The 21,561-nt window shown below is 38.2% G+C and overlaps 1 protein-coding gene across 3 annotated transcripts in view; it reads left to right on the forward strand.

The window, feature by feature from the left end:
* The window catches only part of CCDC141 (coiled-coil domain containing 141), a 159,906-nt gene extending 138,657 nt beyond the window's left edge, over nt 1–21,249 (forward strand). Inside the window, exons 21-24 of one of the 3 annotated variants that reach the window (XM_036421941.2) lie at nt 2,724–2,836; nt 7,472–7,585; nt 14,801–15,654; nt 19,361–21,249. In XM_036421941.2, coding sequence (XP_036277834.1) covers nt 2,724–2,836; nt 7,472–7,585; nt 14,801–15,654; nt 19,361–19,628 — 1,349 coding nt within the window. In that variant the 3' untranslated portion in view covers nt 19,629–21,249. Of the gene's footprint in view, nt 1–2,723; nt 2,837–7,468; nt 7,586–14,800; nt 15,655–19,360 lie in introns of all 3 variants that reach the window. The other 2 variants (XM_036421940.2, XM_036421943.2) reach the window with 2 other exon arrangements.
* Nucleotides 21,250–21,561: the final 312 nt, after the last annotated feature.

A 21,561-nucleotide genomic window follows, 5' to 3' on the forward strand; every position in this document is an offset into this window, starting at 1 on the left:
CCCATTTAAGATGCCCCATAGGTAATTACAGTCCTTGAGAGCGGTGAGGCATGTTTCATCAATTCCCAGATGTTATTAACTGAGACCAAGACTTACTCCCAGTGACCAGGCAAATTCATCCTCAAAAGAAGATATCAACAGGTGGTATAAAATGCTTCATTTGAATGCCCACAGCTGCTGCCAGATTGGGATTTTCTCTTATTACATGAAGCACACTGTCCATGGATTGACCTAAAAATTTGTAGAACAATAAATACTGCAATAACATATTGAATTGTTAATGATTTTCCAAAGGAAAAGAGTAGAAACATCAAAATAATAAAATACAGATTGAAAAATTAATGAAAACCAATATGATGTCACATTCTTACTGTTGTTATTCTATGAGTTGCACCAAAAATTTTGGAGGCACTCTGTCCTCATAGCATTGTATATGTTTTCTTCTAGTATTATTATATTTCTTACACTGTAGCATAATTGCCCTTTTATTTGTCCTTTCTACTGACCATAAGCTCATTGAGGGCATGGGAAGTATATTTTATCCCTATATTTCAGTGCCTATTCAATTTTAGGACACACTAAGTACTCATAAAGACCCACCCCTCCCAGCATGCATGATTCTATATCTCGCTTTGTTTTATATTCCTGACCCTTATTGCCAACTGTCTTTTATGTAGTTATTTATCTGTTTTGTGCCTTTCCTTAACCAGAATATAAACTCCACAAGAGAAGGGATTTTGCCTGTTAGTTCACTGCTTCATGGTACATACTAAGTGCTTAATAAATACTTGATGAATAAAAAAATCATTGAAAAAACAGCAATAGTCTTTTCCTGTTAAATATGGAAGCTATGCATTTTTAAAAATTTGCATCAAGTAAGATACTTTAGGAATATTAAATCATCTACTCTTGCAGGTCACCCAAACATTACTGAACGCAGAACTTTTTAAAAATATATTTTATTGATTTCAGAGAAGAAAGGAGAGGGGGAGAGGAATAGAAACATCAATGATGAGAATCATCAACTGGTTGCCTCCTACACACCCCCCAAAGGGAATTGAGCCCGCAACTCAGGCATGTACCCTTGGCCGGAATCAAACCTGGGACCCTTCAGTCCATAGGCCAACACTCTATCCATTGAGCCAAACCAGCCAGGGCTGAACCCAGAATTTTAATGCAAGTAAATGTATCACAAAGATTGTACTAGGAGCTCTAACCAATATAAAGACAAATAAAATCTAGTTCCTTCATTCAAGAATCCATGGTCTAGACTAGGGGTGTCGAACTCAATCAGAGAAGGGGCCAAAATCTAAAATCCAGCCTAAATCGCGGGCCGAATGGTTTACTGAACAGTCATAAACTGTCATTGTGATGGAAACGCAGCGGAATGCAGTGATGACAGCGCGGTGCAGGCCACATTGCAAGGCCTGGTGGGACGGATTTGGCCCGCGGGCCTTGTGTTTGACACATGTGGTCTAGACTTAGAAATCATGAAATGGTTAATATAATGAGAAAGGTATAAAGTGTGTGTATGAGTCACCTCAGGCTGCCATAGCAACATGGTATAGGCTGGGTGGCTTAAGCAACAGGAATTTATTTCCTCAGTTCTGGTGGCTGGAAGTGTAAGATCAAGGTACTCACAGGGTTGGTTTCTCCTCAGGCTTCTTTCCTTTGCTTGCAGGTGGCCACCCTTGCTGCCTCTTCTGTGCACACACACACACCCCTGCTGTCTCTCCCTGTTCTTATAAGGACACTAGTCATATTGGTTTAGGGCTTTACCTTAATGGCCTTTTTTAAACTTAATAACCACTTTGAAAACCTTATCTTCAAATAGGGTTACATTTGGAGATACTAGGGATTGGAACTACAGCATATGAATTTGAGGATGAACACAATTTAGCCCATAGTGATGTGCAGTAGAATTTAGCCTAAACTTTGGATTCCAGTAGATCAGGTTTGAATCCCTGGTCCTCCAGTTATTGTCGGGGTTACTTGAAGAGGCTCTTTTGAGCTTCAGATTCTTCATTTGTAAAATACAAGAGAATCTACTTGAGGGGGATTACATTAGACAATGCATATGAAGTGCCTATGCACTCACTACTTGGTAGACATGTTCATTATTATTCCAATTGGGAGAGATTAAATACATTTGGGAAAGATTAAAAACATTTTCACAAAGATGTTAGCACTTAGGGTAGAGTTTGAAAAGTAGGTAGGGGTTTGATAGCAGAAATGGAAGGGGGGAAGGGCATTCGTAGTACAGAAGAAAATGCCCAGTGGCTGTGAGGATTTTGAAGGAAGAATCAGGAATATATGTTCAGTTTTGCTAGAGATGAAATATGTGAGAGAACTAGGGTGATAAACATTGGGGAGGGGCAAGTTAAACCTATATTATTGAGGGCCTTGAATGCATACTCCCTAGGTACTAAAGAACCACTGAACCTTCTGAATTGGGTAAAACTGATTGGAATTCAGCTTTAAGAATATTAATATAGCAACATTATTTAGGTTACATAAAAGAGACATGATACAGTAAATGTAAGCATTTTTCTAGAATACCTAGTTCTCAAAAATGCTCTTATTTATTTACTTGTCTAGCACATATTTTATTAAGCATTTACTATCTACCAGACACTGGGGAGATGAATTAAAATCTGTTTTGTTTGTTTTTTCCTGCCAAGAATTTGACTTTTAAAGATAATTTTATTCCTTCTCCTCTCCAGGTTTTGAAGAAGGGCAGAAATATACTGAAAAAATTGTGGCAAAACACAAAGAGGTTCTTGAATCTATTACTGAATTATGTGGCTCTCTCACTGAGCTTGAAGAAAAGCTGAAGGTAATGTCTTCTCAGAATATGTACGTTCGAGTGGTATAAATAAAAATGCATTCATCAGGGGTCTTCTGGTGCAAAAATGTTCAAAGGGAAATTCTCAAGGGATATAATGTGCACATTTGTTTCACAGTTTTCTAACATAATTATTTGGGTGTTTCTTATCATTAATTCTGTTTCTTTTTCATCACTGCAGAGAAAACTTTCTTTTTCATCATTGCTGAGAATGAGGGCTAAATACAATTAAGGTGTCTCGTTTACATTTTCATGGATCATATCCTAAAGAATAAATGTGTACCATTAAAATAAAACTAAAGTCTGAATTAAGTAACCTTACGTTTTTATTCATAAATAAATTTTTATTTTCTCTACGGATTGTGGCCCAAGAGAAAATAAAACTATGTTTCAGGAGTTATGTTCATTGAACAATTAACTTCACCGAAATATTGAACTAATCATTAACATTATTCATGGACTAGAAAATTGATGCTATTTTGATTACTATGGCCTTGTAGTATAGTTTGGTATCAAGTAGCGTAATCCCATAATACCTTCAACTATGTTCTTTTTTCTCAAGATTGCTGTGGCTATTCAGGGTCTTTTGTGGTTCCATATAAATTTTTGGAATATTTGTTCTAGTTCTGGGAAATGTGCCATTGGTGTCTTAATAGGCATTGCATTGAATCTATAGATTGTTTTGGGTAGTATGGACTTTTTAATGTTAATTCTTCCTATCCATAAACACTGTATATGCTTCCAGTTATTTGTATCTTCTTCAATTTCTTTCTTTGGTGTTTTATAATTTTTCTGAGTACGGTCTTTTACATCCTTGGTTAAATCTATTCCTAGATATTTTATTTTATTTTTTTGAATAGTAAATGGGATTGTTTTCTTCATTTCACTTTCTGATAGTTCTTTATTGGTGTATAAAAATGCAGCTGATAATGCAGATTGGTGCAGCCATTGTAGAAAGCAGTATAGAATTACCTTAAAAAATTGAAAATGGAACTGCTCTATGACCCAGTGATTTTGCTCATATATACAGTGATATATGATCTGGGAATATATCTGAAGAAACTGGGAACATAATTCAAAGGAATATATGCTCCCTGTATTTATTGCAGTGTTATTTGCAGTAGTCAATATTTGGAAGCAACCTAAGTGCCCATCAGAAGATGAGTGGATATAAAAGCAGTAATTCATTTACACTATGGAAGACACCCATGATTATTGTTGTGATCATTGTTCTTACTGAGACATAATGGTGCTCTTACAGTTCAGAGCAGAAGTATAATTATTTCTAGCAAACATATCTTTTTGTTTGAATCTCCATTTCATAAATTTGAATACTAATTCCATTCAATATAGGTTGCAACCTTTTAACTCATCCATTTTACCTTTGATTAAGAATCTAGATTTTTTTTAAACTTCTTTATCATTTTAAATAACACTATAACAAACATTTTCATGCATATAGACCTTTTTTTTCTTTTGTATTATTACCTATGCATACATTCTCCAGGTTTGGGTAAGTGTGTATGAAATTATTAATGCTTCACATATGTGTATATGAAATAATATTAATTGTTAATGTCTCAAATATGTATATTTATATTGAATTCCATAAATGTTTTATACTTATAATGCCAACAGTAATGTATGAATGTGCCACATATCACATAATATTTTTTGCAACAGTTATCATTTCCTCCCTACCTCGACCCCACCCCTTGAGGATCTGTCTCTTCTCCTAACTTCTGATACACAGCCTGAAAATCGCTGCTTCTCTGGAGCTTTGCTCCCTATTGTCTACAGTGTCCCTCCCAATTATGTTGTGCACCTTCTAGTGGGATCCACTTAATAAAATCCATCCTCTTAAAGTTATAGCCTTTTCCAGATTTTCACCTTCATGGATATTCCTCCTGAAAGCTGTTTCTATTCCCTCTCTACACTTCCTCATTCCCTAATCCTTCTTATACCATCTGTAGTAAGGATTAGACCCTCTCTTTCTCATTTCCTATGCATCACTTAGATTCTTTTTTGTACTAGTCAGGAGCCTCTTAATTATACACTCCAGCTGGATTGTCCTTCCTAAATACCGTATTTTTCGGACCATAAGACGCACTTCCCCCCCCCCCCAGAAGTGGGGGGGGAAAGTCCCTGAGTCTTATGGTCCAAATATAGCCTACACATATACTTTAAAAAAAAAGTTTTTTTACTTGCCCGGCTCTGTGTGGTCTCTGTGTGCTTGCCCGGCTCTAAAATGGTTCTAAATGTTGCTGTTTACTTTACAGGGTTGATTACATGTGTCTATGACTGTGATGTTGGGTTTTAATGCACATAAAATATTTTAGGACACTATTTGTTTCAGAATCTTTTTTTCTTCATTTCCCTTCTCTAAAAACTGGTGCGTCTTATGGTCCGGTGCATCTTATGGTCCGAAAAATACGGTACATTTCTTCTTGTGTCATTTTTACTTATTTATTTTAATTAATTTTTAATTTTCGTTTTTCCATCACCATTTATCCCCTCTATGCCCTCTTCCACTTCCACCACTCCTCAATCCCCCTCACTCTGCCATTACCATACTGTTGTCCATGTCTATGAATTCTCTCTCTTTCCAGTATTCTGAGGCTGATATTCTTTCCAAACCACTGTACTTCTACAGCCATTGTAAGTGCCTGTCTCACTGGTCTGCTACCCCCACATCCCCAGGTTCCCTGCTTCCAAACCTTTACTTCAAACACATGACCTTCTACCTCCGTCTCTCCGAATCTTACCATCTCTCATGGGCAAAACCAAACACTGCCTCCTCTGCATCACCTTCCTCAGGTGTCACTTCCTCTCTGGTCTCTCCTAGCTCTGTGCTATTTCCTCGCACAATCATCAATATAACTGCCATTACCATCCCAAAGTCACCTGCCTGAGGAAACGATGGCTCTCTCCAATGTAGCACCCACACATTTGTACCATGTTTCACCTAAAGCAGCTTCTCCAGAAAGGGTTTTGATATTTATAGCACAAATTTGAAGGATTAGTACAGAGAAGAAGCATTCCATAGCTCAGAAAGGTAGGATCGGGTGCTAAAAATGAGGAGGGGCCTTTCTGGCAGCAGAAACTGGCATCAGTATTGCCTTTAGGAGTTGAGCCTGAACAGAAGTTTATCAGAGAATGCTTTCTAGCACTTACAGAAGTTTGCAGAAGAAGCCTAAGTGACTAGTTTTTATGCTTGATACTTTGGCTCATTTTAGGAGCTATTTAAAAAGTAGGCCCAGACATCCCTGTTGAGGCTGAAATAGTGATAATAATCCTTTCTATTTGTATAGCAATTTGAGATTTACAAAGGGTTCTCATACATAATTACATCAGTGATTTCCAAATAACCTTGCCATGGAGATAGGGCAAATGTGTTTTCTTTGTTTCAGAGGGAAGCTCAGAGAGGGTGAAAATACTTTCACTTCCAGTCAGTAGTGTGGACCTGGAATTTGAACTTGGATATGATTTAAGATCTAACATTCTTTCTATAACAGCTGCCATTTGGAATTAGGTATCAAGTGTACTAATGCAGAGTGACCAGTAATATAAACTAGTTTAGGTTTTAGAATTGAGGTTAAAGCCCTGACTTGGTTTGGCTCAGTGGATAGAGCATTGGCCTGCGGACTCAACGGTCCCAGGTTCAATTCCGCTCAAGGACATGTACCTTGTTTGCGGGCACATCCCCAGTAGGGGTGTGCAGGAGGCAGCTGCTTGATGTTTCTTTCTCATCAATGTTTCTAACTCTCTCTCCCTCTCTCTTCCTCTCTGTAAAAAATATAATATATATATATATATATATTTTTTTTTTAAATAATTGAGGCTAAAGCTGAATACTCCCCATAATGTGTCCCCCTAATCCTCTGAGTCAGTGTAGAATGTGTACTTTGAAGGGCATGCCTGTTTCTTGAAGGCTCATGCAAGGACCATGTTCCAGGTGGAATAGAGACCCTTCTGTTGCAGTAGAATCATCATTCTAAACTGGTGTTGTCGCTTGTGTAACTATATCTTTTTTTACCTTCACCAAGTCCTCTCAGCCCTCACACTGGCTCCACAGCAGTTTGCGACCCCCTCTACCTCCATGACTAAGACAAAACCCCATTAAATGCAGGAGCAAGATATTGTCCTTTGTTCTCAATTGTGTGTGTTGTTTTTAGCATTCAGCGATATTTTTCTCCCTCTTTTTATGAGTCTCACAAGCATTTTGCATGTTTAAGTTCTCTGGATTTCCTATTTTTTGCTACACCAGAAACCCTTAGTCATTTCTGTCTCATTGCTGCTCCCCCAAACTCTCCTAATGGTTTAAATTGCAGGGTACAATCCTGCATGTGCATTCTATTGTAACAATGACTCCCCCCCCCCCACTTTCTATGCCTTTAAACGACCAAATTTTATTGACAATGAATTTTATCAAAGGAATGAGATAGGAGGGGACCTGTGAACTTGGAGGGGTAATTTCATAAATCTTATGAGAGGACATAAGTCTTGTGTGGAATATATTCAACTAAAAGGTTAAAGTGGCCTTTTTTCTTCCAAGTGATTATTATATGGCACTGTCCCTTCAACTTTTCTGCCCAGGCACTCACTGACTATCACTTTATACAGCAGGGAGGTGCTGTAAAGATGAATCTGAATTCGGAAGACTTCCACGATGATTGCATTGACCTCTTGAAAGAACCAGTGAGAAATAAGCAGACAATTTTCAAAGAAGAAATGAATAAGGTAAAGAAAACTACCTTGGCTACTCATTACTTCTGTTTTGATGTTCATTTGATTGTGCATTGCAAAAAAAAAAAAAAGTATATCAAAGCCTTCTTATCTATATGGATCAAGTCTCATGATATAAATGCAATGCAAGTGACCTCATCCCTTACCGCCTTTCTACGCCCTACTTAGCTGCCTTTCCCATTGTCCTTTCTCATCAATCCCAATGTCAGATTTTATTTCTCCCTCTTTATGATACCACCAAGCTATGATTTTATTGTTTACAGTATCATTAGAGAACTTTAATATATGAAATCAGACAGTATCTTGTTCGCAGAGAATCTGCCTTTAAGATATTTTCAGGCACTAAAATATAGGACCCAACTGAAACATGAATACTAAACCATTTAGAGAAATGTTTAGATTACTTTAAGTCCTATGCATTACAAATAAATTAAGCCTGTAGCAAAAACTGCAAATACCCACAGAATGCAAATGTATCTTGATATCAAATATATTATTTAAATCACATCATTATGGGTTTCAGCTTAAGTTACTCACTCTCTATTCATAGCTGCTGGACTATAATTACCTCAGGACTCTTAGCTTTGCCAAGTTGCCTGGTCCCTCTATTCTCCCTCTCCCAAGAAACTCAAGTAACAAGTAGAATCAACACTATTCTCACCTACCCCAAATTAATAAAATATATTTCTTGTGACCTGAGACTTAAAAAAAAAAAATCTTCCCAATTGTTATGCACATTTCATGAAAAAAAAAAAACCAGTTATGTTTCTGTGGATTTTATACAGTTCTCAGAGCTTGTTTATATGTTCTTTTCCATGGGTTAAATGTATGTGAAGATCTAGTTTAATTATAAAACCACCAGACTATAAGAACCATTAAGCAAGCTGCCTTTCTTTTGGTGGGGTGACCCTGGTTCTTCTCTGAGGCAAACCTTGGACAACTTGTTGGACCCTAATCTTATATCTTAGTCTTTGGTTACTCTCACTGGTCTAAATCAGGGTTTTTCAACCTCAGTGCTACAGACATTTTGGCCTAAAGCATTCTGCTTTATAGGATGATTGGCAGCATGCCTGGCCTCTATTCTGGATGCCAGTAGTAGTCCCTCCCACCCCACCAGTTGTGACAACCAACAATTTCTATAGAAATTGCCAAACATCTTCTGGGGAGCAAATTCACTCTTGATTGAAATCTATTAGTTAAAATAATAAAAAATAACATTAAATGTACCACATTTTCTTCATTGACTTTCTAAAACATGCTAAATTCAACACCATATTATTTTTTGTAATTCTGCACATTTTTCTACATTGTCTACCACACACATTTACTAAGATTAGAAATGGAAGTTATTGCTATGAAATCAAAAACATAGTAAAAAAATGGGTTTTATTGCTATTATTTTGCTTGGAAGAAGAGTTAAATGAGCAAATTTCTTTCAGTAGAAAGAAAGAGATTTACCTTCATTCAAAAGTCATTTTTATTTTCATATAAAGTAAAAGATACTATAAGTCATCAGTTATTTAGGATAAAAGTGAAGGTCCATGCCATAACCGTTTTGGCTCACTGGATAGAGGGTCAGCCTGCAGACTGAAAGGTCCCAGGTTCGATTCCTGTCAAAGGCATGTACCTTGGTTGCGGGCACATCCCCAGTGGGGGACGTGCAAGAGGCAGCTGATCGATGATTCTCTCTCATCGATGTTTCTAACTCTCTATCCCTCTTCCTTCCTCTCTGTAAAAAATCAATAAAATATATTTTTTTAAAAAGTGAAGGTCCACAATTATTACTGTCAAGAACCCTAATTGGCATGATTTTGTGTATACATTCAGTACAATTGGTACAGAAAGCAAACTTAAAGAAAGTAGTAATCTTCACTTTTAAATATCACAATCACATTTACCCTCTGACTGTATCACTTATATGTAATGATGTAATGACTCCCCAAAGCACAATGTGGACAGATAATAAGAAGCGACACATAAAAAGGTTGTGGGGGGTATCACTAAGTTCAATTCTAATACTCTTAAATGGTGTTGATCTTCCTTGGGAAAAGATATAAGTGAGAAACAACAATTCCACCAACATATTACAAGAATGTATTAGTCCCAAGATTTTCTCCTGGAGATAGTAAAGTACTTTTCATTTTTCTGACCCAAAAATGCAGCAGGTGGAATTGGGCAATTCAGTCAATGTAATGCTCATTGCACTGCTAACAGATTAGTGATGGTATTTTAACCCCAACGTGAAGACCGGAGCTAAACCTACAATAATATGTGAAAACTCCTAAGGTTAAATGGAGATGCAGAGGATTAAGAGTCTCACCTAAAGTCACAGAACTGTTCAGTAGGCTTGCGATGAAGGCTTGTGATGCCAGCAATTAGAGTTACAGAATTCCAGTGCTAGAAGGAAATTAACAATCATCTGATCAAATCTCACTTTACAGTTGAGGAAACTGAGGCCAAAAGAGATGATATATCTTGCCCTCCAAAAATCACAGCAGAGTCAGCACTGGGCAGGCAGCCCAGTTCTTCTGAACTTCAGCCATGTAACTCTTTCTACAAGACCAGAGGGAGCTCCAAGGAACCGCTGCATATAAATGAGCTGTTTTGTAATGATACTGTAGATTCCTATGCCAGACCTTTCCTCTCTTTGCATTCATCTGTTAAAAAAGCAGTAGCATGGAATCACTTTTATAGCAATCAGTACAGTGGAGTGATCTTATCAGCCTGCCTGAGGCACTCCCTGGCCCTCATCCTCTAATCCTGATCCCTAGGTAGGCAGAGGGAAATAATCTGGAGACATTTTCTTTGGAAATTTTTGGGAAGAAGACAAAGTGTTGTTCATTACCCATGTGTTCCTTATAAAAACATCTGGCCTTGTCTTTTACTTGTTCACTGCAAGTGCCCAAAGGTGCCAACTCAACTTCTTGGCTGCCCAAAGCCTCTTTCAAATTCCCAGAAATGCCTTTCATAGGAAAAGCTCTTTGTTAAATGTCTTTTTTTTTTTTTAAACCATTTCTTACTTAGCTTCATTTGATTGTACATAGCCCAAGATAAGATTGAGATATTTTGGAAATTAAAGTCTTGCGGTGTTTCCTTAAATTTACCACAGAGATGGCTTCCTCCTCTATGTACTTTGAGGATTGGTACTCTACTCTTAGTTTGGTGGATGTAGATTATCATTGTATTCTGTATTCATTTTGTTTGGCAATGATTGGAAATCCAAGTGGTTATGTTCATCAATGGAAATGAAAGTTCAGAAATGCTGACAAAAGATCTGAGGCTATTGATTCAGGGTTATTAAATAAAAGTTAACTGGTCATCAGATATGAAAGTGGGTGAGATCTTTGAGGGGAAAATATAGAGAGAATATTACACAACAGAAAGACAAGATCATTTGTTATTCATATATTTAGAAGTTGGGAAAAGAGAAAGAAATCATCAAAAAAGACAAGGAGCAACCAAGGCTGTAAGAGGAACACATTGAGAATGGGATGTGTTATAGTGAATTAGATCAATTGTCCAGTCCTTTTTGTCAGAATTAACCAGAGTGATGCACATATGTCCTATCTGTGCTGAAAAAGATAGATTAACTACCTTTTTCTAGAAATACACACACATACACACACACTGTTTCTACTGTCAGAAAAACACACACAGTTTCATGGTGGGGAAATAAGAAAAAATAGTTCGTGTACGTGAATAATGGTTCCTGAATGTTGGGGAACCATATCATAAAGGAAAACTAGTAGATCCAGGAATGTATAACTCAGTGAGATTTAGAAGGAATGTTTATAAAATTCCATAATGATTTAAAAACTGAAAGCTTATTTGCATTTGAAATTAAGGCAGAAATGCCAAAAGCCAACATGATTTGCTCAGAAAAACTTGTATTAAACTCATTTTGCTTTCTGAGATGATTATTTACTGGGAAATTCTAAATTAGTGCCATAGGCAAAATTTATTATGGTTTCAGGAAGTCATTTGATAACACTCCTGTTATCTCTCTTAAGTGGGAAAATGTGAGCTGAATGAGAGTTTGGTCTGGTGATAATTGTACCCAAGAGTGTCAAGTAGTTTATCAATGTCACCCTGGAAGACAGCTTTCCTTGCCAGGGGGAGACATCTGGCCTTGTCCTAACCTATGCAGTGTTCAACAAGATTTTAGTGGTTTAAAAACTCGGTATAGACTTGTATGCATGCATATAAGCACAATCAATGGACACAAGACACTGGGATGGGGGGTGGGATGAGGGCATCTGACAGGGGGTAGGAGAGGCTGGGGGAAAAAAGGATATATATATATATATATATATATATATATGAACAACTATATATAATACCTTAAATCATAAAATAAAATTTAAAAAATAAAATAAAAACTAAGTATAAATTCATAGTCCCATGTGTTCCTTATAAAAACAAAAAAAGTACAATCACTTTGATAAAAACATAAATAGATCAAAGAGATAATGTGGTTGCTTCCCATTCTGGAAAGTAAATGCATCCTGGAAATAAACATATTTAGAGGGAATATTAATCAGTTGAGAAGTTTCTAAAAAAAAGATTTGAGAAAACTATTTTTCTCTTATTGCCAGAAGTTATCCAGTAGTGTTGTTTTCTGCAGAAAGTATTTTTTATGCTTTAGGAGTTGTAGGGAGTGAAAAATAATATTCTTGGATTGCCTTTTTGAGTTTGGCACAGTCTGAAAGTGAGACTCAGCAGTTAGGAATCAATAAAGAGGAAAAGTTGGATTCGAGGACACGACTGGGACTTATCTAGAGGGTTTCCCAAAACTTCATCTCTGATTTAGACATTTTTGTCTACCCAGACACTTGGGTGCATAGCTAGACAACTACAGGATTCCTGTCCAGGGGTTTTTCATGCCTTATAGCCAATGCAAATGCACCCATTTGGAGGAAGGCAGATCTGAGATAAAGAACATCAAAGAGAGGGCTGCAATTATTGGGTCTTTTCTACTAAACCCACAATTAGGTAAGTCAGTTCCTCTCCAGGAGAGAGTGAGGAGTGGGGAGAATATCCTGGGCTTTCATTCTAATTTCTCTCCTAAATTTTTTGAAACTTTTCACACATTTTAAAAGTACTGCTTGTTTCTGGAGAGCCAGAGTTTACTCCAAGGAGTCATTAAAGGGCTGCCTGCTCATGGGTGATCCTTAGATCAACAAATGTCTCTGCTTCCCTGTGAAGCAGGTCACAGCAGTGGGACCAGGACCTCTGGAAGGCAGCCAGGATGATGGAAGTTCCAGGAGTCCAGGCAGAAGAAGACTTGGGTTTTTAGTACAAAGACAGAGACTGAGGGGCTGTGGGACCCGTTCTCCCAACAGTAAATGCTGTTTTAAGAGGAGAGCAGATGGACATCTCTGTTTCCAGCAGGCCGTGCAGATCCATTGGTGGGTACTGAGAGAAGGCAGCTCTTCGCTAAGTATAGAAAGAGATTCTTAAGACAAGTAAAGCATAGAATTACCTTCAAAGAAAGCACCCTTCAGGAAAAGTGTGCAAACAGAGGCTGCCAGATGGCATAGAGGAGATTTTTAGACTTAATGTGAAGTTGGATCAATGTTTCTAAGGAAAAAAAAAAGGCGGGGGGAGAAATCCTACTTTCAGGAAAAGATATTGTAAAAAGAGGCAGAGCTAAGGTGTAGTTGGAAAACAAACAAAAAAAGGAAAGGCATTACCTACTGGGTATGTGTTTCTTTATTTATTCTTTTAATTAGAGGGACTTTTAAGAACTCACTTAGACCCAAAATGCAAACTTCTCTTAAATGGCTGAAGAAAACCACTTTCTCCAAGCTGGGTTTATGATTTCTCTTCAAACAAGTCATGTCTGTAGGCTAATAATAGGAGATTGTTTTATTTTTACTTCTAAGCTTTAAAACCACTTTACTTCTTTCTAAAAAAAAAAAAATCACTTATAAAGTATGTCAGGAGCAGGACTATGTGCGAAAACAGAACTCAAGTTCAAGGCAAGACAAACGTTTCTTATGTGCAAGCCTTAGCCTTGGAACAAAAACCAGTCATTGTTAACTAAGTAAAACGTGCATCCAAAGTGCTGAGGAAAAGCAAAGAAAGAGGTCTGTGTCCAATAAACTGCTTGGGATAGGTGGGGTCCCTTTCAGCTTCACTGCTTCTTTGAGTCTGTGCCCAAGGACTTCTTAACCCAGAGATAGACGTGGATTCCATGGGGAGGAATAATGGCACAAGGTGAGCCGTAGGTGGTGACTGTCACAACTTATGTTCCCACCTGGGTCAGAAAGGTGAGTGGCAGGTGTTCCTCTATGGCATCTCGGTGTGTTTCATTGTGAAAGGTCTGTAGGTGCAAAGGTTCCATTAATGTCTACATCCCCCACCAGGCTGTCCTCTCCAAGGGGCAGAGGCTGTATTTCCTTTTACTCACCACTTCATCTCTCCCGTGCCTAGCACAGTACCTGGAATATCACAGGCTCTTTCTCCGTAGATATTTCTCAATGTGAGAATAATACAAAGGGGCTTTAAGAAAATAAACCCAGTGATCAAAAATGACCAAGTATCTGGAGTTGTGAAACTCATAGAGACAGAAAGTGGAAGGCGCTGGCGGGAGAGAAAAGGGAGAATTTAAAGGGTTACAGGGTTGTTTCACTTTGAAAAGATGAAAAAGTGCTCGAGTTGGTTGATGTGATGGTTGCACAATAATATGAATTTACTGCCACTTAACTGTACACCTAAAAATAGTTAAGAGGGTAAATTTTATGTTCTGTGTATTTTTCCATAATAAAAAAAAATGAAAAGAATGACTTCCTGAGGAAGGAGGGGGGCTATTCTAGTGGAGTCTCAGAGCTCACCCAACGGGTGCCTCTGATGTGTAGGAACGGGGTTCACACAGAATGTGCTGGTGAAAGGAGGCTCCTCAGGTTATGATTTGAAAAGACGTTTATCCAGGCCGAGCGAGTCATTAGAGATGATAACTGGGCTGCTCTCTCTTCAGGTTTATCATGTTTCACTCGGAGAAGGGAAGTCAGTTTACCGATTCCTCAGTCATGGGTGGGACTGTGCCCAGTTCAAACAGACAAGTGGTTTTAAGTTCTCTAATGTCTGGGCCAGGGCCTGCTTTAACCCCCTATGGGTTTTCTCAAGTCGTCTCTCTGAAGTTGAGTTTGAGGCCTGGAAAAGGAAATCCAATGACTAACCGCGAGCTTTGGCTTGTCTGTTTTGAAGGGGCAGGTGCAGGGGGCAGGAATTCTGCCCGTCGATGGAGCAGGTGAGGCTCGGCTACCTCAGGACCTGCCGCGGCTCTCCTCTGGCCAAGAGAGCGGCGCCCAAGGCCTGCCCCTGCCTGCGGACACGCCTTCTGCGGAAGAACACGAGTGTGTCTCACCCGACGACATCTCCTTGCCTCCACTGCCAGGGAGCCCCGACTCCCCCCTCGCACTGTCCGACATGGAGGTAGAAGAACACGCCAGCCCCTCTCTCAGCCTTCACGTGAGCAGCGACAGGATGCAGATGGGGGCCAGGGGGCCAGGGGAGGCCCAGGACTGTGGCCTTCCTCCACCTGCTGCTTTTGCTGATACTTGCAATGATGGGAGAGACACATTTTCAAGTCATTTTGAGAAGCCTTTCCCCCAGTTCAAAGCTGAGCCCCCATTCACCTGCAGAAGGTTTCTGGAACAGAGCACAGCCATCTGCAAAACCCATGCTGACCATCCTGGGAGCATGCCGAGTGGAATGCATGAGGGAGCTTGCCAGCAGCACCCGCGGGCTCGGGAGAGTGTGCTAGAAACACGGGAGGAGATGCATGCTGCTAATAACGGCACTAAAAACCGAGACAGGCTGCATGCTTCGCAGGACGCGCCCTCGGGCCTCGGCTTTCAATTAGGCCCCAGCCAGGTCCATCAGAGGCAAGTGGTTTCCCAGGAAGAGATGAAAAGTACGTCAGCCAAGAACAGCGTGGTCAGCCTAGCTGGCCAGGCACCCAGTTTCTCCAGGCTCCAGTCTAATGTCACTGTCGTGGAAGGTTCTCCAGTGACTTTGGAAGTTGAAGTAACAGGATTTCCAGAGCCTACACTGACATGGTGGGTAGCCTATAATGATGAGCCTTCACCAGAAACTGATTGAATCTCTGAGGGAATCTTTGTGGGCACTAACTTACAGGGACAGGGGGAGCTGATTAACAGTCACCAGCCCTGCAACTCTGCATGATGCACCCTCACACCAACCCCCAACCCTCATCTTAGGAGCTGCATGCTAACCCCTGAAGCAAAAAAAAAGTAGCCATATAAAATAATAACAAACTGCAAAAGCACTGTGACTTCACTGTGCTCTTGTATCCATTTAACATTCCACGTTTCTAAAGATGGTGAGTTGAAATGCTTTCTTGTTGTTTATTTTTGCATAAGCATGACATTTTCTTGGTTTAACGTCCCTAATTCAATTAAAAAATAAAAAGACACATAACCTGGTTTCCCCTTTTTCTTTCATTTGCCTATCTCAACTTCTTTCTCTTCCCAGCAGTCACTACGGTCACTTTTGCAATCTTGTTTGTTTTACTAAGATTTCTTTTTATTCATTTCTTCAGTGTGAGAGGTGGGATAAAAAAAAATATTTCATTCACAGTTACTTGCAGCGACAGGCAATAAACACATTTTTGAAAGGTGGCACAATAACTGAGCTGTAAACAATGCGATTTCACTCTGGAGACATTATTATTTTTTAGCCTATTTGTTTTTAAAAATATATTTTATTGATTTTATACAGAGAGGAAGGGAGAGAGATAGAGAGTTAGAAACATCGATGAGAGAGAGTCATCGATCAGCTGCCTCTTGCACACCCCCTACTGGGGATATGCCCGCAACCAAGGTACATGCCCTTGACCGGAATCGAACCCGGGACCCTTCAGTCCCCAAGCCGACGCTCTATCCATTGAGCCAAACCGGTCCCGGCTAGCCTATTTGTTTTTAATGGGAGTAAACTGCAGAATACAGGTTTTGAATCACATCCTGTTGCTATGAAAACAATTGTAACGTTCTCAATACTTGGGTTACTTTTGAACATTTTAGAAAATGTTCAACCTTAAGCATATTTATTTGAGGACAAAATTATACATTTGTGGGTACGAGCTCATGTTTCTAAACTACAATAAGTAAAATAACATGTATTTATCGTAATGTTTCAGTCGGTATTAAGTGATCGGTTTCAGTAATTGTGTGTGCCCACTGATGGTATTTGAAGTGTCAGTTAATTAAAGAATTTATGAGAAAACTTTGGTTTCTCGGATTATTAAAAAAAAAATTGCACTTGTGCTATAGTGCAGCTTTTGTGCTTTTTGCTTTATTTTGTTGTTTTTACAATTGCATGGTTTTTTACAGATTAGGAATTTAATATTTATGAATTTAAAAGATATTTAATTCATCATTAAATATCAGTTTACCCCAAAGAAAAATGTCTGAAGTGTTTCTTATTTTTGTCCACATAACAAATAATTTGATTAGTACATATTCTTGAAGAACTATTGCAACTACTAGGTATAGTGGTTAATAATGGCGAATTTTGAAATCAAAGAAAACAAGCTAATTTCAGGAGAAACATCAAAAGTGCTTTATTCAAAGTAATGTCCATCGCTAGCTACACATTTCCCCACCTTCAGGTAATTTGTAGATACTGTTCCAATAGAACTTTTCTTGTTTTGAGGCAAACCATTCAGAGATCCAATTTCCCACTTATTTGTATGTTTTAAAGTGCTGCTCAGAAAGTACCTGTGCCATCGATCAGAACAAGTGGTAATTGAAGGAGCAAGGTCTGGTGAATACTGCGGGTGGGTTAATACTTCACAGGCAAGATCTTTTAAAGTGCCTTTAACTGGTTTTGAAGTGTGTGATGGTGCATCATCATGAAGCAAAATTACTTTGCTGTGTCTTCTGGAACATTCTGGTTGTTTCACGATGAAAGCATAGTTCAAATTAATTATTTGTTGTTGGTAGCGAGCAGTATTAACTGTTTCACATGGTTTTAGAAGCTCATAATACACCACACCTTCCTGATCCCACCAAATACAGAGCATTGTCTTTTTTCTGAAGTGATTTGGCCTTGAAGTCGATGTTGAGGATTGACCTGGATCATCCCATGATTTTGTACATTTGGGATTCTCAATATAAATCCATTTTTCATTGCCAGTCACAATTCAATGCAAAAAAGACTTTCTTTCATGCCATTGAAGCAATGTTTTACTGATGACTTTTCAGTTTTCCATTTGTCTTTCATTCAGTTGATTGGCACCCATTTTCCTTCCTTTAAATTCTTTTCTATTGCTTGTAAATGATCAGAAATTGTTTTTGAGTTTGACACACATCTTCATCCATTAATGCTTGCAGTTGTTGGTCTTCAAACTTTTTTGGTTGACCTGGATGTACTTTGTAGTTCACATTGAAATCATCACTTTTGAAACATTTAAACCACCTTTCACAAATATCTTGAGATGGAGCATGTTCACCATAAGCTTCCCGCCAAAGTATATGTTACCTTTTTCTTCAAAATAATGTAATGAATTAAAACTTCCCACCAATGCTCTATTTTTTGGGCATGAAATTCAATATTTTTAAGCATTAAAAAATATCTATGATGTTAACACCTTCAGCAAATTTGACATATGAAGTTTTGAAGCTTGCTGTCAATACAACCAAATAGCATACAATACAACCAAATAGCATAGATATCAAATATATATATCAACGTATGTGTAACTCCCATCTATTGAAAAACTCCACATTATTAACTGGTACACCTAGTATAATACTGAAGGACTATTGTAAGAAAACATTTTACCCTCAGATTTGTAATTTTTTCTCCATTAACAACTGGTGAGCTATCATACATTTTTAGGTTACTTGGAAAAATGCAAAATTATCACTTAGGCCATGAGAACAGAAAACAATTCAGGTTTGTCATCACTTCCTGTGTAGAAGAATGTGCGTATTGATAAGTAAAGAATCTAGAATATACAAAATATACAAGTTTATTTGCTTTAGAAAAATATGCTGCTAAGTGCTCATGTTCATAGAAAACTTTTAGAAATATGTCATTAATAGTAATAATCCAGTTGTATAAATCCTTTTATAATTACAAACAATTTTCTTCTAATGAGATTCATTCATTAATGAAATGAACTCATTTCTCTAGGAAATGCTATATAAGTACCTTCCTCACAACACATTGGTATTTCCTTTCTTTTTTCTTTCTTTGTTTCTTTGTTTCTTTTCTTTTCTTTTTTTTTTTTCTTCACATTGCTATTTTCACGTGGGTCATATGGGATGAATATAATGGAGCAGATGAAGGTCACTCCAATACAGGTTCCAGATGCCACAAACTGCTGTTCCATCGCAGCTGGAAGAATGAGGGGGGCCGAATAGGAGGGTACCATTTCCCATTCTAGATAATTGCTATGAGCAAATGGAGCCCCAGTGTGACCAGATGGTCTGCTTTTTTGGGAGTAGTTGGGTATCTAAATTTTCATATGCAACATTCCAATTGTTAATTGCTGTAAAAAAATTTGGCTTTTAAAAACATGGTTTGAGGCAATCAGGCACTTCTCTGGCCACCAGCTACCACTGCCCCTTTGGAATCTGTGGTAGCTGCAAAGCCCCTGCTCCTACTAGAAATTGGATATGATGTGAAGAAACAGATGATCTAACATCCATCACCATTGCCGTGGTGATGGATTTTAGAAATTGGATATAATGTGAATAAACAGTGACCCTGATTTTAAAAACCGACTCTCTGCTTCAGGTACAAGAAGGGCCAGAAATTGCCTGCTGATGGACACTTACAGGTTATGCACAAGGAGACGAGACACGCGGTGTTCATTCCGAAGGTATGCCGGGCAGACGCAGGCCTCTATGTGGCACGGGCCCAAAACGCTAGTGGCATTCTCTCTTCCAATGTCATCCTCCACGTGACAGGTAACCGCAGGCCGCCCATCACAAGGATAAACTGGATAATGCTGTGCGTCATCTATGTGAGTGTGTCGTTCGTGTACTGGCTGCTCAGACAGTAACTGTGGCGTTGGCACCCATGGACGTCATTCTCACAAGCCTAAAGAACAATACTGTTGTTTATTTTCCTGCGTTTCCCACAAAGCATCTCCCATCAACTGGATCTCCTTTCCGGCCATACTGCTTGTTTGGCTAATACCACAGTTCAATGAAATAAAATAATCCAGTTTTCTTTAGTACTTTAATCTATTTGAGGAGCTTAGAAAATTATTTGCCTTGGATAAGGGTACATTTTTTTTTTTTTTGTATTCTAGAGAGAGTTGGGTTTGATATAAAATAGCGAAATTATGCTGTGTTTGTTCCTTCCTAATTTAGGAGCATGCAGATCAAGGCTCATAGCATAGAGAAGTGAGTCAAATTTTAAATCCAGTTGTTTGAAAATTTATTTTTAATTGTACTCCTATTCATCTCTTTGTGAAATAACAGTGGAAATAGTGAACTGAAGTTGTCATTTTCATTATTGCGTTATGTGTCCTTTAATTTTGTTTTTCACGTCTTGATCTCATTTATTGAAATATATCCTATGTTTCAACATAGTCCACATTCCTGGGTCTGAGGATGCTGCCATAAATAACCGCTCCTCATGTTGCTCTCACAAGCTTGCCTTTGGAGATTAGATGTGCAGCTCCAACTTTAAATGGAGTCTCAAAGTTCCAGAGCTATGCTTGTCATAGAATAAGATGGAACACAGGCAATGCGGGGGACCAACATTATTCCTGCCATCCCATTGACAGGTGTGAGGCAGCCATGTTCTACCTGCTTCCAGTTTTGATTCTGCTGCTGACCATGTTTGCAGCCTATGGTAAGGCCTATCAGTGCCTCAGTTTTCCATTTGGAAAATGGGGTCATCATCTACCTCTTGGACAATTGAGAGTTTTCATTTCATATCTTATAAAAATCTATGAAATTTTAAAAAGCATGCTATGAAGACTAAGGGTAATTATATTGTTTAATGTAATTTGGTATCACACTGCCTCCTGTCTACTATTTCTCTTCCAGATGTTGCTTCCTCAGAATATTAAATTAAAGGAGTGGTGTTAGTATGTGGTCTCCAACTGTTCACATATGAGAAAATGATGTTCTATGAATTGGAGCTTTAATTCCTTTCTGATTTCTTAAGACTATATCCTTTGCAGAAACTTGAAATTAAATTCAGGAGGATGCATTTAGTATGATCTGGGGGCAGGAGGGACGGTGTGTAGTAAATGACATAAGATGAATTCTATTCTTTCTTATAATTATCACTGTGATATTGAAGAATGTTCTATGGCTTTCTGAAATATAATATATTACTTAGAAAAGAGGATCGTCATTTTAGCTCCTTTAAAAATAGACGTAAATAAAAGCTGCATTTATTTTTTAGATTTTAAAAATAGTCTTGTCATGCTAGGGTTAAATCTTGAGTTGAAAGAATAATTCATTATAGTTTTTTTGAAGAAGGGAAGGAATTAATCATGTTGCTATAACACTGTCTACAAATAATAAAATATTTAAATGTAATATATTCAAGTTGGTATTTAAAAGTTACTGAATGTTAACTGAAGATGCGAAGTGTGTGGTTGAGTAAAAAGTTGCATCTGTTTTCTTGTGCTCCATATTTAGTTCAATTAAAATATTAAATCTCTTAATTTTCTCTCAATTTTTGACATAAACTTATTAAAAGCTTATATGCACAGCATCTCAGGAAATACATGGTCTCTTAACTCTCCTATCCTTTTGGTCCAGCTCCAAGTATTTTGCATATCTCGCCTAAATGTTGAAACTAAAGAGTGAGATCTATTCATGTCCAAAGCAGATAGGCGGGACCAAGGAACAAATTCTTGCCCCACCCTCTGTCTCTGTCTGATAATTTAGTGGGATCTCCTTTCCCATTTTGTCAGCTTGTTTGAATCTGTGGTATTTAGGGGACTGGAGCTCGCCGATTTACTTCACCTG

The sequence above is a fragment of the Pipistrellus kuhlii genome, unplaced genomic scaffold (assembly GCF_014108245.1).
Source record: "Pipistrellus kuhlii isolate mPipKuh1 unplaced genomic scaffold, mPipKuh1.p scaffold_m20_p_7, whole genome shotgun sequence".
NCBI lineage: Eukaryota > Metazoa > Chordata > Mammalia > Chiroptera > Vespertilionidae > Pipistrellus > Pipistrellus kuhlii.